We start from the raw sequence: 16,734 nt of genomic DNA, 5'->3' as shown, positions 1-16,734 counted from the left end.
GACCTCACAGGGCAGGGACTCATCATCTGCCTGATTAATATTCAGCTATCTTCCTGCTTCACACAAAGGGATGGAAACCAGGCAACACCTGCGCTTTAAAAACCTCCTAATGATGAAAGTGGTGCAAAGAAAAGCAGACAGCACAGTCCAGCCTGCGAGAGAGCAACTCAAAGGACACGTTTGCTCTGTGCAGATATGCAAATGAGAATGAAGAGTCCACCACAACACACAAACATGTTTCATAAGAACACAGGGACAGCTGCTGCTGCTGCTGCTGCTGCGTCCCATATGAATACAGTGATGTGCACCTTGAACCGTGCACAGGACAAACAGACTCAGTTTATGTCTCCAAAGCAGCATTTCTCTCATTCCTCTCACAAACACATCCTGAGACGGGGATGCTGAGTGTAATGACAGGCCTTAATATGGTAATGTTATAGGGTGGATGTGCTGGAATCAGCAGTCTGGGCTGAATTTTCTCCCCTTCCTGCCTTCAACTGTATTACACCTTATCAGGACTGATGCTCTCACAGCTGTTTGTGTGCAGCTCCGTGTTTTTGCTCTATTTCAAAGCTGACTGATTCCATATAACAGAATAATTAGGCACTCCACAAATCCTGCTCTGGAACACAATAAGTCCTGAGTACTGCTCTGCTCGTGTTTGTTTGCCTTTTTGTTTAAGTGTGTTAGAGCCAATTTGCAGAGCAGTGAACCACAGCAGCACCGCTGAGTTCCTCTGCTGGTTGAATAAACTTCATAATGAAACATGAATCTTAAGTGTTCATCAATCATCCCGTCTGTTATATAAAAAGTATTCATCATCAAAGCTGAATCCCTGACAGTCTGCCAGCCTCACAGAACAACACTCCATTCTATCAGTGAGTAATTATCTGCACAAAAGCGCTGAACAAGACATTGTCATAAATAACGCGAGTAATGTTCTGATAATTATTAGACTGAGTGTGCAGGTAAGTCATAAAAAGAGTCATTAAGGAGCAGTTCATTATTACCTTTGCGGATGGAGCCCTCCTGTCCCACCACTCCGTCAGAGTCCACGTTTGTGACATAAATGGGGAGGTCCCACCCTCGGCTGGACATGCCGCCTGCCACCGTCATACCCAGAGAGTCATACGGCTCCTTGGTCAGAGTCACTGTCTTCTCATAGCATGCTGGCTTCTGACAGGCGTCCTGAAGCAAACAAGGAGAGAGCGCCTTCAGGTCAGGTTCAAAAGACTGGAAGTATATTGGTAATATAAAAGCAACAGAGCTGTTTGTGTCCCAACACTTCATGTAATATTTTTCATATTTTGCAATAATTACGTTGAAGAGTGGACGTCTTCAGGAGGGGCATGAAAGTGATCCCCCATTATGTTCTAAAAAGTGAGAAGACTGTTGACACAAATTGACCATGTTTATTTTATGGACATTAGCAGTAGCTCGGCTAGCAGCCTCTTTAGCGGACATCCTGTGTCCGGTAAAAAGTGTTGGAGAGACACGGATAATTAACCTGAAACTGCTTTATTTAGTGTTTTTACTGGCTTCACTTACTGGATCTGTTTGTTTTGAAGAGTAGAAATCCTTGTGAAGGATGAACACTGCAAAATTTCTATCGCACAACAATCTGAGCTAATAACAGGATGTCTGGTGAGGAAGCTGCTAGCCGCTCGGCAGACTTCCTGACACTCGCGCTTTTTAACATGAAACTAATTCGTTTCACATTGCTTTGCATAGTAGCAGACTTTATTCAGCTTTGTTAAAAAAACAGAAAGAACTAAAACAAGTTAGAAACAAGCTTAGCTAATGTTAGCAGCAGCTTGGCTAGCAGCTTCCTCACCACACATCCTGACACAGATTTATCTTTTAACATAAAACTGCTGTATTTGGTGTTTTACTGGGTCAAATTGTTTTGGAGAGGAGGAGATTATTTATTTTATAGATTTGTTAAAAAACACATGAACAATGAAATAAATCAAGCTAAGCTAGAAACAAGCTTAGCTAACGTTAGCAGAAGCTTAGCTAATGTTAGCAGAAGCTCAGCTCTCCTGCTCACATGCTGTCTGTCAAAGTGTTGCAAAAACACTGATGTTTGAAGTTAAACAGATTTATTCACACTATTTAACAGTTTTGATTATCTCTACTAAAGACAGAAACAATACATTTGTGGTGTTTGTGCATGTCGCGTGAAACATCCGTTTTTTCCAAGCCTCCACCATTATTAGGAAACTCTAAACTGGCAGCCTTATCCGATGTTATGTCTTGATCGATATTTAAAAATTAATCAATATACAACAAATAATTGAGGTCCTATTTGTTGCCACATCCCCCAGCCCTGCAGTGGTAATAGACATAAAAGGACGTTTATAATCAATGTTGTTTTGTCTTACGTCTCTCTCATTGTGTATCCACATTTTAACAAACACAATAACTCAAAGCAAACATGATATTAACTTAATTGTTACACCAAGGGCACCTTCTATACACTACATAATCTAATTAGATTCAGAGGAGCACATTTGCATATTAATAAAGTCTGTTTTCTCAGGGACGTGTGATCGCCTCCCTCATTGTAGCAGAATTCACATGAACACCGCCCATGCTGTGCAATGGGACCAACAGTCCAATGACATAGACGCAGGTGGTAATTAATAAATGACCTCATTAGCATAACTGGTGATGTATAATATATGATGGTTATTAAGGCATCAGGCAGCTCAAGTGCCTCTTCATTTTGAGTCCACGTTCGATATAGAGGAGATGATTTATTCATAGACGTCATGATGTGCGTTTTGGTGAGCGAGTGAGTGTGTGGGACGAAGCCAGTCGGATTTTATTTAGTGTGTTTGTGTGTCAGACGGGGGACAGCCACGCAGAGCAGAGTAGTAATGAATAACACATGGACACATTGAGGTTGATGGGATGTAGCTTGTGCTGCGTCGCTAATGTGCTGCATTCACACATTTCTGCAGCGCTCACACGAGGAGATCGCTCACTGTCACATGACTGACCCCGGGGCACGGCACTGAGTATATCTGCATGAACGCTGCACACACACACTGTGGGCTGTGGGAGTGTAGTGCACTGTATGATAATGTGTGGGGTGTTATGTGCATGCTACAACTTTATGAAGGGCCAAGAGTAAACAGATTAGACAGTTAGGTTTCTGCATAGTTTACAAAGTCTGTCCCATCCAACTGAATTACAGTAAACAATAACACTAGAGCTAACAGTCAATTAGCTTAGCTTAGCATATAGACAGGCAGTAGGGGATAAACAGCTTGCGAGGTAACTGCCATTTTGGTTAATAGGTTTATTTTCTTTCTGCAAGATAAATATGAAGCAAAGATAGACGACATGACAGCTTCCAAAAAGTGAAGCCAAAACATCTCTATCGCCCCCTGCTGCCTGGCTGCAGTGTAGGTCATAATATATCATATTTGATGCTTTAAAAAGGGGGCGTGACCTCATGATTGACAGCTCTGTTGACAAATGGGGCTCCTGCAGCGTTCTGTTCCCGAGTAGCTGAGTAGAGGAGGAACGGCGAGAGGAGACGTAACTAACACTAACACTACAGTCATTGAACTTTCCATCAGCGTGAATATCTGCTTCAGACCGACACAAGAAGCTGTTCTGCTGCAGACTGAGCCCACCTGAGGGCTCCAACACACCAAGGCCACAAGGTAAAGGTGTGTTTGGGTAGAGGAAAGGGCGGGATGTCGATACTGCGGCTCCACCAGCCGATCTCTACTGCACACACTCTGGATACAGATGAGCAACATGGCAGCGCCCGCTGGCTTTAGCATCACATTTAGTGTTCATACATGAGAATGGTATGAATCTTGTAATTGTACTTTCATCTAGTTCTTTCCAAATGTCGATGTATCCCTCTCACAGGATGTATCCTGTCTGAATGAGATGCATTTTTAAGGACGCTGATCTTTGGCTGCTTTTATAACACATTTGTTATCATATATTTTCTACTTGAAACTACTAAAAACTGCAGCTGTTAAATCACTGTATGAGTCTAAGAACAGGAGACGTCACCAGGTTCAGTGAGGAAGTGAAAATCTTTCAGCGGAGGATGGCGGAGGATAATCTTAATCCTGTGTGGGGAAAAAAAAACACGGCTGATGTGGATGCTACAATTCCCTGAGAGGAGAAGACTGCCGGCTGTACAGCTTGAATGACACGCTCTGCTTTGATGGGGGAATAATACCTCCACGGATCATTTGCACCTGAAAGGGAATATTTATCATGGGAAGGGGAGACGGAGGAATAAAGCTCCCCTCTGTGTATCGGTGCTGCTTGTGTCTCATGTGTATGCGTCTGTGTTTGCTGCTCACCAGGAGTGTTTGCTCGATATCCACGGGGGAATATGGTGGGGGACCGTCCATGGCCCACGGAGCCTCTTGCAGGATGTCTGGGGTGGGCAGGCAGATCTGACGAGACACGATGAAGTGGACGCGCTCCTCGCTCGCCTGCAGAGCATTAAAAGACAACAGAAAAATTAGACATGAGAAGCGAATGATAAATAAGTGAAGGTAATTTTAAACCAACATTGAGAAGACTGTTCCATTTAAGGCTGCAGCAAAACAGCGGTTAGCTTAGCACAAACATGAGAAACAGGGGGAAGCAGTTAGCGAGGACTGAGAGCTCCTGTAGGGCTGTATGGAAGTTTCAATACTCTTCAACACCCCCATATTTTGTTTTCGGACACTGTATCTATTCTAAAAGCTTTGTCAGAATTTCTGTTTACATTCAGCTGAGACAGGATGGAAAAAGCACATATTGCTAGCTTAGAGAACAAAGAACACATGTCTATGAAACCGGCATAAAGAGCACAATATATTGCATCGCTTACAATATCACGACAGATGATAATAAACAGTAACCTGTTTATCGCGATTCGTATCATATGGACAGATCCTTTTTAAACATGGCCCGTCCTTACACACCATAAATGATTTGTTTTATTCCTTTAATAACCAAAGTGTAAAAACTACAACGAGCCAGATGTTGGGCAGCTAGCAAGAAATGACCGGTCGTCGTCACGAAATGGTTTGGCAAATATCGCCTGTAAAACAATGACCTCTGGCCCTACACTGTGGTTAGTTTATTAACCTGTTTAACTTTGTGCTGGTTGGTGGATATTGTTAACTTCAGACTAACTTTTTATCCCTGTTTCAAGTCTTTATGCTAAGCTAAGCTAACCAGTTGATGCAGAAGTCTTTTAACAGAAAGATGAGACGAGATAAAGAGCTCCAGAAGAGACTCTCGGGTTCCACTATTTAATTTAGAGGTTTGTTCATTTGCAGAAAGTGACGACTGGTTAAGAAACCAAAAGCTTGAAAAATGCAAAGAAAATAAGTTCATGTTGAAAGAACAGAAAGTTTTCACTCAGGAAGAGTTCACAGATCAGTATCTGGTGAATAACCTGGTTTTTAATCACAGCTTCAACAACAGTTTTAATGGTTCACATCTGGATCGGGCGGCCATGACATGTAGAGAGAGATGCTGATTTAAGGAACATTTGGAGTGGGCTCTTTTTTTTTTAAGATCATTTTTTAGGCTTTTTGCCTTTATTTCACAGGACAGCTGAAGATAGACAGGAAATGTTGGGAATAGAGAGTGGGGGGTGACATGCACCAAATGATCGGCAGACCGGGAGTCAAGCCTGCGATCAGTGCGTCCAGGATTGTGGCATCTGTACATTGGGCGCCTGCTCTACCAACTGAGCTAAACCAGCGCCCCTGGAGCGGACTCTCAATTTTTTCCGGAGCTGAAAATCTTCTTTTCTGACAAAAACTAAAGTATTCTGTTTATTCAAAAAATGATGAAATATTCCATCAAATCTGGTCATACTTCACTGTTTTTGAAGGTTTGGTTCGTTCACATTAAAAAATGTAATTTCATTTGTGCTCTCGGCGTTGAAACGTTTCATTTTAAAAGTCGTTTTAATCAAACGCGTTTTTATTCTGTGAACACCACAGATGAAATTGAATTCACCTCCGAGGCAGAATAGATCAACATGTTTTTGTAATTTGTTTTACAAGCCTTCTGAGGAGACTTTAATCTTGTAGTAACCTATTTTGTAAGACTGTGACTCAAACTGCCGGTCCAGACTCTCATTCACACATTCACATGCAAATAGTCCAACAGACACAGACCGGCTGGCTGCTTCTCTCTCCCCCTGAGATCCCTCTGCTCTCTGCAGCACTGAGCTGACTCCTGAATTAGCCAGTCCGGCCCATTATTGCCTTAATTGGACTAATTTAATTTCTTCCCTGCCAGTTCTTAATCTCTGACAGAAAGTGTCTGCTCGCAGAGGCCATGTTGGCTCCACTGAGACCCACGAGAGCCGGTCAGACTGCTCCGACAGGAACTCCAGACCCAGAATCTCTGCACACTCGGCCGCAAACGCACTGCAATTAACCACGATTAACCACAAACACACCACCAGTGACTGGCATCCACCAGGAACCAGCGGCAGCCGCATGGCCCGCTCCATCAGGGAATCACTACAATTAAATACCATTAACTGCAGTGAGTGCAGACACGACAGAGCAGCACAACACAATTAGCCTGAATCACCACAATTATCTTTAATACCTCGGGGACCCGCGGGAGACCAGAGCACAGTTGTTTATGGTCTGGAACAACATGTGGACTCATTTGACTCCAACAACTGTGACCTTTTCTGTAAAATGCTGAGACCTGCGTTCACACTGAAGATCTTTAAGGAAAGACCCTCTGACTGACCTGGATGAGCAGAGCGGCGTGTTCTGGTGCTCCGTAACGTAGATCGTGCCCGTTGATGGCGAGCACGCGGTCCCCGACACACAGCTGTCCGTCCCGTGCCGCCAGCCCGCCCTCCAGCAGGTGAAAGATAAAGACCCCGTGCTCGTCCGGCCGCCTCACTAGCTTGATACCCAGCTGCTCGTCCGGGGCGGTTTTATTCAGCACCACGTGGATGCTGTCGTCCCTCAGGGGAAGGTGTGGCAGGCCGTGAGACGGGTGGCCCCCGGCGACATCGTGGCCGTGCCCGTGGCCGTGTGGGTGGCTGTGTGAATGTGAGCGGTAGCGATGGCGCTGTTCTCTGAGCACGGTGAGCCGGAGGAGCTGGCAGGGCTGTTTGAGGGTCGCCACAGCGAAGCAGTGCGGTACGTTGCTGATGTCAATGCCGTTTACCTGAGAGGGCAACAGAAGGCAACAGAGGGGCAGTTTAGAGCAAACAGACTTCAAACAGTAAAGATGCAAGTTTGACAGCAAAGTCAATGAAACTGGTTTAAAAAACATCAACATGTTCACACTTTTTATCTGCAGTATGAACGCAGCCTTAGATCTTTGCTATTATGTACAAAAGTCCCTTTATTACATATTTAAAAGACTTTTGGGTTTTCGTTGGTTTTCATTTGAGACTTTCAGCTTTGATGCTTCTGACTCATTTGTGAAACCATCTTTTACAGCGATACCTTCAGGATCATGTCCCCAGGCAGCAGGCGTCCATCCCGGGCGATGACGCCTTCTCTGTAGATGTCCTGGATGAGGATGCGAACCAACGGGGTCTCGTTCCCGCCGACGATGCTGATGGCGAGCGGTTCTGAGGGATCCACCCGCGTGATCTTAATACTGGTGAGTTCTCCATCAGGGATCAGGTGATGCAGCTGAGGAAGAGCCAGCACTGAGGGAGAAGAGAACAGGCTGAGTTTAGTTCTAACTGGAAGACGACAAGAAAAAACAAATCTGACAAACAGCCAAATAAAACAGGAGAGGAAGTGGGAGAAAAAGAGAAACGTGGAGCGAGAGGAGAGGTAGACGTAGTGGAGAGGTTCAGCAGTGGAACCAGCTGTCTCTACTCCCTCAGGTTACTAAAACAAACTTGTACAAGCCAAGAGGGAAAATTCACTTGGCTGATCATCCCCCTCCATGTTTGTTTCATTAGTCACATACATCTGCAGCAAGTATGCTTGGGAAAACCCTCCATTTCAGATTTCCGCAAAGTTATTACTCAGGCGGGGATGAAAGTAAAGTTACAGAGTTTGTGTTTTTCTTGTAAGAACCAAAATAATTCTGCTCACGGTGCTCAGAAGTACGATTGCTCAAATTTGTTGGAAATTTTTTCACTTATTTTCAGCCCAGCATACACAGGCGTCTTCTGAACAATAATTAGATAATGAGATTTGTGTGCGCACAAATCTCACTGCAAACCTCAGAATCACACAGAGATACGTCCTTGTCTGCTGGTTTATCTCCCTCTGTCTGTGCAGGCTCGCCTCCCCTCATGCCAAGTGGTGAATTACACTTCACAGCAGAATGACACATCCTGGATTGGACCATTTGAAGGTGGGTGGGGATCTTTTTGTGGCCATTTTGGCCAACAGCCTCGGCCAATAAATGACAGAGAAGATGTATTCACCCCCGTCTTTTTTCTTTCCCCTCTTTCCTTCCCTCAGTGGGCTGTCTCGGCTCCGTAACCTCGGCCGTTCGTTCTACTCACGCTGCACTTTCTCCTTTCCAAAGTCAATATTTTGTCGTTATCGCAGCAGATTGCTTCCAGGGTGGAGACCACATTAACACGGGGACCTGCAGCTATTATGTAACCCTTCTTTCTCTTCATCACACTCCCTGTCATTGGCCTCTCCTCTCCTGCATTTATTTGCTTCCTTATCTCTGTTGTCTTTTTCTGTATCCACTCCTCCCTCCATTTGATCTTCAGCCTTCCATCCTCTCCCTCCATCTTTGTCTCTCCAGCGCGGCCAATGAATATTTAATCTATTCTCTCAGTCATTGATGGCCTCAGTGAATAATCTAGTCCCCGATCATTCGTCATCCTTCATCCTTACGTAATACCACATTCCTTCTCCTCTGCAGTTCTTCTCCGACGTTACGCTCTCTTAATGGTCGACTATATTTCCTCCACTTTGCTCTCACAAGGGTCTGGCTGTGGATATTACATTAAATACCTCTGGAGCACATTTTCTTCTCTACATAACATCTTATGGATCGAGTATTTCAAGAACACCGCTCTCCTTGGGGACTACTCCATCAGGTTGGTGCAAACTTGTTGACCCTGGCTGTGCTGGAGGGAGATAAAGGAGGGGATGAAAAAGGCAGGGAAGGACTGGGGGTTGAGGAGTGATGGAGGACGTCATCAGCCACATCTCCAGTGACCTCCTGTGTCCCGTCCCGGCCTGAAGTGCCTCAGGCTACCTCTCTCCCTCCTGGTCCGCCTCCTGTGATGCACCGGTGGACTTATGCAATCTGCAGCTGAATTATTAAAGCAACATATGCTTCTGTTACACTGTGGGCTCCCAGCCGTGTCACCCTGCTCGCACAGCTGAGGGAACATCACACATACGCACATTTGGTCACACGTTGTGCCATCACTGGACCGTCCTCGGGGGAAACAGGAAGTGCAGATGCAGCAGTGGCATCACACCACAGAGGCACGCTACAAAGGGCACAAAAATACACACACTAAAGACAGAAAGACAACACATGCAGGCTCTGATCCGTACCTTCCTGTGGCACACTGGAGTTCCTGACGTTGTCCCGCTCCTCGGACGTCTCATTGCTGACTGCGTTGCCGCTCTTGGTCCTCCGCAGGACGCTGAACGCCCGGTTCAACCTCCTGAAGGATCGGCTCCTCACTGAAGACCGGTCAAAGTTTCTGACTGTGAGGAAGACAGGGGAGAAAAAGAGGCCTTTTATAGTTTAACTCACCCTCAACATGCCCGGACATGTCTGAATCTGCCTCCTCACAGCCAATCAGAGGCCCCCTCATGGCTCAGTGACTGTTTGAGGCTTGTGTTGGTGTGTTGCTATAGGTACTACGAGAAGCCGACATACCTGTTTGATCAAAGAGGTCCAGTTTGAATAATACAGTCATTAGTTTCAAGGTTTACCAGACGCCACAACGAGGCGACTAGAACCCTCCACAGGTCTGCATCCAAAGAGCTTTTTGTTTAACAAGTGGGCGCCTGTTAGTATGTGCACAAGGACACACACTCGCAACATAATAAAGAGCAGTTTTTTCAAGCTTATCTCTGTCTGTCAGATGTTTGGCCCCTTTGTACAGGCAGGAGCGTCAGCCTCCCTGTTCTGTAGTAAAGGTACGACGATGCGATGAGGGGGTAATGTTTTTCCACTGTTATCAGGCGGGGGGGTAATAACAGAGCAATTTAAGTTTTTCTGATGCTGTTGTGTAACACTGTTGTGCTCCTGGAACGCCTCCTAAAATCACACAGTGCAGAAGGAAGATGCCCGCGTTGTTTATGCCTTAAAGCCGGGGTAATGACGGAGCGTCTTTACTGCGATATCGTGGGATCTCTTTGTTTCTCTGGGGTTCACTTTGTGCTCCTACAAATACTGTTGTTCTTTGCACACGAGGGCCGTCATGTGCTGTGTGGTTTTCTTGAAGATTTCATCCCGTCTTCACCTCAGCTCATATTCTGGCTATGAAAGTAAACTTTTCGTGGAAATGGCATCCCAACATGTGAGCGCAGAGGACTTTATGGATGAGGACACACTTGATGAGAGCTATTGCTGACTTGATATTCTGCTGGATTTATTTAAATCAGAGGAGACTAAGATCAACTTTATTGTCATTAAAACTACAGACGACATTCCAACGAAATTACTCATTAATAAAAGTGGACAGTAAACTACAACAGGAGCACTCTATAGCTACAATAGTAATATAATAATGTGAATATATACTGTCTATATAAACAACAAAATGCTAAGAGTAAAAATTAAAGTGTCTAAAATGCTTCAGGTAACTGCAGCACAGTTATCAGTATATTGCAGAAGAAATGCAGGCTGCTCCATTGCAATGCATCCTGGTACATGTAGGCACTGCTGGCATGAATTTGCAGTCAGTCCGACTAATGTCTACACTCCGAGAATCTGTGAGCACACATCTCATACCAATTCTCTGTGTGTCCAAAGTAAGAATCTGTGTCGATCGCTGTGTGGAGCTTGGTGGAATAACTTCATGTAATGTAGCATGAGTCCACGGCCTTGCCCTGCAGCTTCATCACCAGTGGGTGGTGCTCAAGAGCACAAAACTGAAATATCCGAGATTGTATCTGTAAGATATTCAGAGGTATAAAAAATGAAACATTAACATGTTTTAACAGTTTTGAAACAACTTGAAGGGGCGGCAGTGGCTCAGTGGTAGAGTCTTCCAATCGGAAGGTCGGAGGTTCGATCCCCAGCTCCCCCAGGCTACATGTCGAAGTGTCCTTGGGCAAGAACCCCTGAGACTGAACCCCAAATTGCTCCAGGTGGCATAGCCAACGGGTATGAATGTGATAGCTGATAGGTGACAGTTGGGCACTTTACGTAGCAGCCTCTGCCATCAGTGTGTGAATGTGTGTGTGAATGGGTGAATGTGACATGTAGTGTAAAAGCAGCTTTGAGTGGTCGCAAAGACTAGAAAAGCGCTATATCAGTACAGTCCATTTACCATATAAGGTTGGAGATGCAGTTGTTCAATCGTAAGATCTCGGTGAGAAACACTCGATTTAAACACCTTTGTTTACGAGGAAACACAGCGCACCTTTAAGGAGAACCTTGAGCCAGGTTCGGCCTTTTTGCCCGAACACTGTGTTTTTCTCCCGCAGCCTTCTGTATGTGGACGCTCGCTGTGTCGACACAGCGCTCTCACTGAGAGGAACAAAGAGTTTGTTTTTTTATCCTCCCGTCCATCCTCCCCTCCCAAGGTTTATTTAGAGAGCTGCTTCCAACAAGCTCAAATAAAGCTTCCTTTCTGTGGATGGAGGAGCTTTCAACTTTAATTAATAATTCCAGTCTGTGCCGAGTATAGTTACATGGTTGCATAACTACAGAGCAGTGATGTAACACGCCATGGACTCCAGAAGAGACCCTCCCAGAGCGACGGTTGTCTCGTACTTCTCTTAGAAGACGACAGGCTGGTTCGAGGAGGCTGCAGAGGAGAGGCAGCAGCCCCAGCCTGGCTGCACTGAGCGGGGCACAGAGAGCTCCTGCAGCACCCCCCTCCCCTCCCTCCCTCCCTCCCTCTGCAGGCTCGGGAGATGCGAGGCCTCCTGACAGCCACATTATTCTTTAAAAGCGCCAGCCGCTTCTGGAGCTGACAGCTTGTTCAGCAGTAGTGGTGCTTGTGGTGGTGGTGGGCGCTCAGCCGGCCGGGCCTAAAGTGCTGGTGCAGCGTCATTTGGTGTCCCCACTGCCTGCACGCTCACGCTAACGGGGGGTGGGCTGAGGGAGGGAGGAACACTCGTGACTGCTTCCTGGTTACACAGGTGGGAGAAATGGAGGGAGAGGGAGATGCATTAACACGCACCAGCATCGGCTATATTTAACCTCCCTCTCCTTCCAGTTCTCCTTGACGGTACAGCGTCCCCGCCCTCTCACTGACTCGCTCTCGCTCTCTGTTTTTCTTTACTGTTTTCCACAAAGAGAGATTTTATGGATTGCTGGAAAAACAAGGCAGCACAGCTAATTGGCTAACAGGATTTCTATCAGAGAGCATTAGAGAGAACAAAGACTGTATTTGAGGTTGAACGAGCGCCTGGTTACATGTTGCAAATCTGCAGGAGTAAATCTCACATCACTTACATCGAGAGGAAGTAACAAATCTTTTGTTATCGTACATCAGGAAAGTTATCTGTATTATATAATAAGAGCAATATAGTAATTATTTTTACAGGCTGCTTTAATCTTTTGACGAGATTTATGGATTATTTGTTTACATTATTGCGCGCCTGACCTGTTTCTTTCTCCGTTCTTGCGGCAGGTTGTGGCCGAACTTTTGATGCCACACGCTTTCACCATGTTTCCATTTCAAATGTCACGCTGTAACCGAAGACATTAGGGTAGCGATATTAATTAATGGGGTGACGCCTGCGAGCTAGCTCAGGCAGACAGCTCGAGCTGCACTGATTTAATAACTGATATGCGTCACTTCCACAGTCTCCTGACAAACCTTTCCTCCCAATTGGCGGTCTATTTAAGCTGCAAGATTTCTGGAGTCTATCTCATATCAGTGATTCCTCTGCTGGTTGTAAGTGCAACAAAATCATTGGTCAGGACGATTCAGTAAGTTCTGGATATCCGTAGGAACATGTCCCCACCGTCCCTGCCCAGTTCTACGCCTTCGAGAAGAGACGGGGATGAAAGTGAAGCAGCCAACATGGCCGATGATGAGCTGCAAGACATTCCCCTTTCAACTGATTTATACGCTGGAAAAAAGTTAATGTTCATTATTTTCACTGTATTGTTTTTATGTTATTTGAAGTTGGAATTATTTCAGTGATATAGTCTCCAAATATGAAGTTAGCTTCAGTTAGCTTAGCACAGAAACAGCCAAAGGGACACGTCTTACTTCATACTGAGGACTGAAATCAGTGCTTCTACTTTTAAAAGAGTCTTTTAAAACAAACATATCTGTAGTGTACTTAAACTGTGTACTTTTTCACCCCTGAAGACGTCTGGTCTGACTCAGACACTCTGTGACTAGAAAGCTCCTGAATCTCTATCGACTATCAATCTGTCATTCCTGAAAACACACACTGCCTCCATCTCTCTCTCTCTCTCTCTCTCTCTCCTCGGGTGACATCATGCAGGACTGGACACGACCACACACAAACACAAACATCGCCCACTCACACTCACTCTTCTTGGTGCTGCTGCGGGCGGCCAGGCTGGTGGTGCTGCCCGACTGACTGTTGTCCTCCATGCTGGGGTCGAAGGCGGGGTTGACCAGGCCGGGCTCGTCCGACAGGAGGGCCACGGCGGCGGAGGTGGGGCCGTCGTTGGGCAGCGTGGCGATGGTGAGCTCCGACGTGCTGTCGGTGCACTCGCCCTCCTGCGAGCGTCGCTTCCTGTCCGCTGAGAGCCCATAGTGAGAGGCTCCTTTACACCTGCACACAGGGGTCAAAGGTCAGTCTGATTACACTCAGATGAAAGAGTGAAAGTACTTCTGGAGATGTTGATGAAATGATGCTGATTCTGTGACATTGAAGCAGCAGTGAAGAGCGTCACTTCCACAGGAGAATAAAAGTCAACAGGTTCGTGTTAACGTAAACTGAAAAGGTCACTTTCAGACTGCAGCGTCTCCTCCAGCCCGAAGCGCCCTGCACGCTCACCTCTAGCTCCTGCCTCACACAGAGGCCGCTTATCTGACCTTAGCACTCACACAGATACCACACAGCCGCGACAATAACAACAAATGCTCGGGCAGAATATATTTTCCTGGAGCTCTCACTTAGAATTCAGGCAGCACCTCTCTGAGAAATGTCATATTTACCCTCATAATGAAAGAAAGAACACAATTTGTGCTGCTCGCACGCCGTCTTTGTGTCTTTAATCACATGTGGGGAGGGTTTTCTCTGAGGCTGCGAGCGCGAGCATCTCTGACAGATGATTGAACACAAATGTAAGGAAGCTCTCATTAGAGCCGAGCGGGGGAGGGGAGCTGACACAACATTTGAATATAAAACAGAGACCCTCTGAATGTTGTTTTTCTCTAAAACAAATCTAATTCCTAAGTTCCAGATGTCGTCTTCCTGTCAGCTACACCACCACAACAACAACAGTGTCTCTCTCACACACACCCAAACACACACACACACTTGCTCATACTCTGCACGCAATAAAAGGCTTTTCACAGGCACATTATTAAATTGGGAATGTTTGTGTGTGAATTAAAGATATCCCTACAGAGCGGGGAGTCGTACTGTTGGAGCATTTCTTCCCTCTGTAAGCCGTGAAGGCTCTGAGCCGACGCTCCATCAGAGGAAGAATAACACTGGCGTGTCTCTCCGGCTGTCTCTGCGGAGCCATCAGCACAAACATTAACTGGGTTTTAATGAGCTGGATCAGGACCAGGCTTCACTTCAACAGGAGCTCAGGAAAACAAAAGGAGCAGCATCCATTCTCTCCGGCTGTAAGATGTGCCGCCTGCCACCAGATCCTATACGGAGGATATTAAACAAAGAGGCGGGGGCGAAGGGTAATTCTTTAAACCAGGGCTTTATTTTTTACATATATTAGGCTCTGAATGACGTTTTATGATTGCTCCACTAGATTGTTAAGATGGAAGCTGCAAAACAAGCTGTAATGGCTGCAAGGTAACCTGTGGGGGCAAATTCAACCAATTAAAACTTCTTATTGTTTCCACTGACAGGCTCAGATTGTTATTCTAAGTGTCTGACAACATTACAGAAAGGATCCCGACAGAGACAGACCTTTTTGGTAAATGTTACAATTTCATGTAGAAGACGCTTTTGTCCAAAGCGACGTACATCTGAGAGTTAATGATCGATGCATTCATACCCGATGGGAGCAATTTGGGGTTCTGTATCTGCCCAAGACACCTTCCGATTGGCTGAGCCACAGCCGCCCCTTAAAGAGGAAGATGTAGAAACACCCAGTACTAATCTCCTCAAAGCCACCAGACTCCATTGATAAAAGCAGTAATTTAACCGTGCAGAACACCGGAGTTGCTGGTCTTCAGCTGCCTCACTCATTGAGTTGTTTTTGTGTGTTAGACAAATGCTGTGTTTGATTCTAACTAACCCTTTAAAGCAGAGCAGCAGCTCCAGTGTTCTGCGAGGTAAAATTACTGTTTTTGTCAGTGGAGTCTGGTGGCTTTGATGAGAGCGATCGGCTGTTTGTGGTTTTAAACAGGAACTTCCCTGAATCAGAATGTCTCTCTCTCTGTGGATCTTTTCTGTAATGTGGACAAACACTTAATATAAACATCTGAGCTGGTAAACAAGCGGTTTTCAGTTGGCGTAGTTTGATTGATCAGTGATCAGTGATCAGGCTGCAGACATGACGGCCGTGTTGAAGCTGCCGGCTGAAGATCTACTGAAGCAAAACATTTGGAACCCATTTATTCTCCAGTATGTATGAACTTGGGCCCGTGGTTAACACTATAATCCCCCTTTAAATAAAAGCAAGGCGAAACGGTGGCCGACATCAAAGAGTCACTGAAGGACCAGACTACACGCTGTTGAGCCACTTGAGCTGAGGGAAGCTGCTGCCCCCCCTCAGGGCAACACATCACTAGAAGGGGCATTTTGTCTCAATAGCAGAGCTGTCAGAGCGGGTCGGGCACTCTGTCCGTATTTCACAGGGAAAATCATTTCATCCTGAAGTGGGCTCTATATCTCACTTGTTTCCACGAGACTCACAGTTAGAGACAGCATCACACAGAGCTGAAGCACCTATTGATCTCACTGTGACATAACCCTGAGAGGCAGTGTGTGCGTACATGTGTGTGTACCTGTGTGTGGGCAGCACCATCCTGAGTTATTCCTGTTCATTCAGTTAGTAAATTGAATGCTATCAAGCATGTCTGTGCAGCAACATAGCACTTCACTGAGTGAAGTGGTTGAAGAGAGCAATATTTCAATCAGCAGCAGAGGAGAGGGCAGCGCTGCAGTCTGCAGAGGGCGGACGCTCTCCTCCTGTCACTCACATCAATTAGAAGAATTAAAGCTGTACGCAGCTAAAAAAAACTCTGGTACTTACATAACTGTCTGCAGTGACACAAGTAGCTGTAAAAATAGTTCCTCCCCAGACTGATACCTGTGTCTACAGTTAGTCTGCTCAGACAAACAGTATGTGTGTGCAGGCTCACACAGTCTGCGTGTAGTATGATTTAACTACAGGATGGAGCAGCTACAGTTGCACTTCTTAAGTTTCCTTACCTTAGTACTGTTTTTATTAGCACACATGACTTCA

At 45.8% G+C, this 16,734-nt stretch overlaps 1 protein-coding gene across 4 annotated transcripts in view; it reads right to left on the bottom strand.

Moving 5' to 3' along the window:
• lnx1 (ligand of numb-protein X 1) overlaps window positions 1-16,734 on the bottom strand; it is a 49,228-nt gene that overhangs the window by 3,009 nt on the left and 29,485 nt on the right. For 2 of the 4 annotated variants that reach the window (XM_069680392.1, XM_069680394.1), the window contains 6 exons: window positions 13,651-13,904; window positions 9,516-9,671; window positions 7,470-7,678; window positions 6,757-7,185; window positions 4,341-4,475; window positions 1,011-1,188 (listed from right to left, as the gene is read on the bottom strand). In XM_069680392.1, coding sequence (XP_069536493.1) covers window positions 1,011-1,188; window positions 4,341-4,475; window positions 6,757-7,185; window positions 7,470-7,678; window positions 9,516-9,671; window positions 13,651-13,904 — 1,361 coding nt within the window. The remainder of the gene's footprint in view (window positions 1-1,010; window positions 1,189-4,340; window positions 4,476-6,756; window positions 7,186-7,469; window positions 7,679-9,515; window positions 9,672-13,650; window positions 13,905-16,734) is intronic. The other 2 variants (XM_069680393.1, XM_069680395.1) reach the window with 1 other exon arrangement.

The sequence above is a fragment of the Semicossyphus pulcher genome, unplaced genomic scaffold, assembly GCF_022749685.1.
Source record: "Semicossyphus pulcher isolate SPU_LCO1_2020_fin unplaced genomic scaffold, fSemPul1.0.p SCAF_4, whole genome shotgun sequence".
Classification (NCBI taxonomy): domain Eukaryota; kingdom Metazoa; phylum Chordata; class Actinopteri; order Labriformes; family Labridae; genus Semicossyphus; species Semicossyphus pulcher.
Note: the sequence above shows the minus strand (reverse complement) of the source record. Positions and strands in the feature narration are given on the sequence as shown.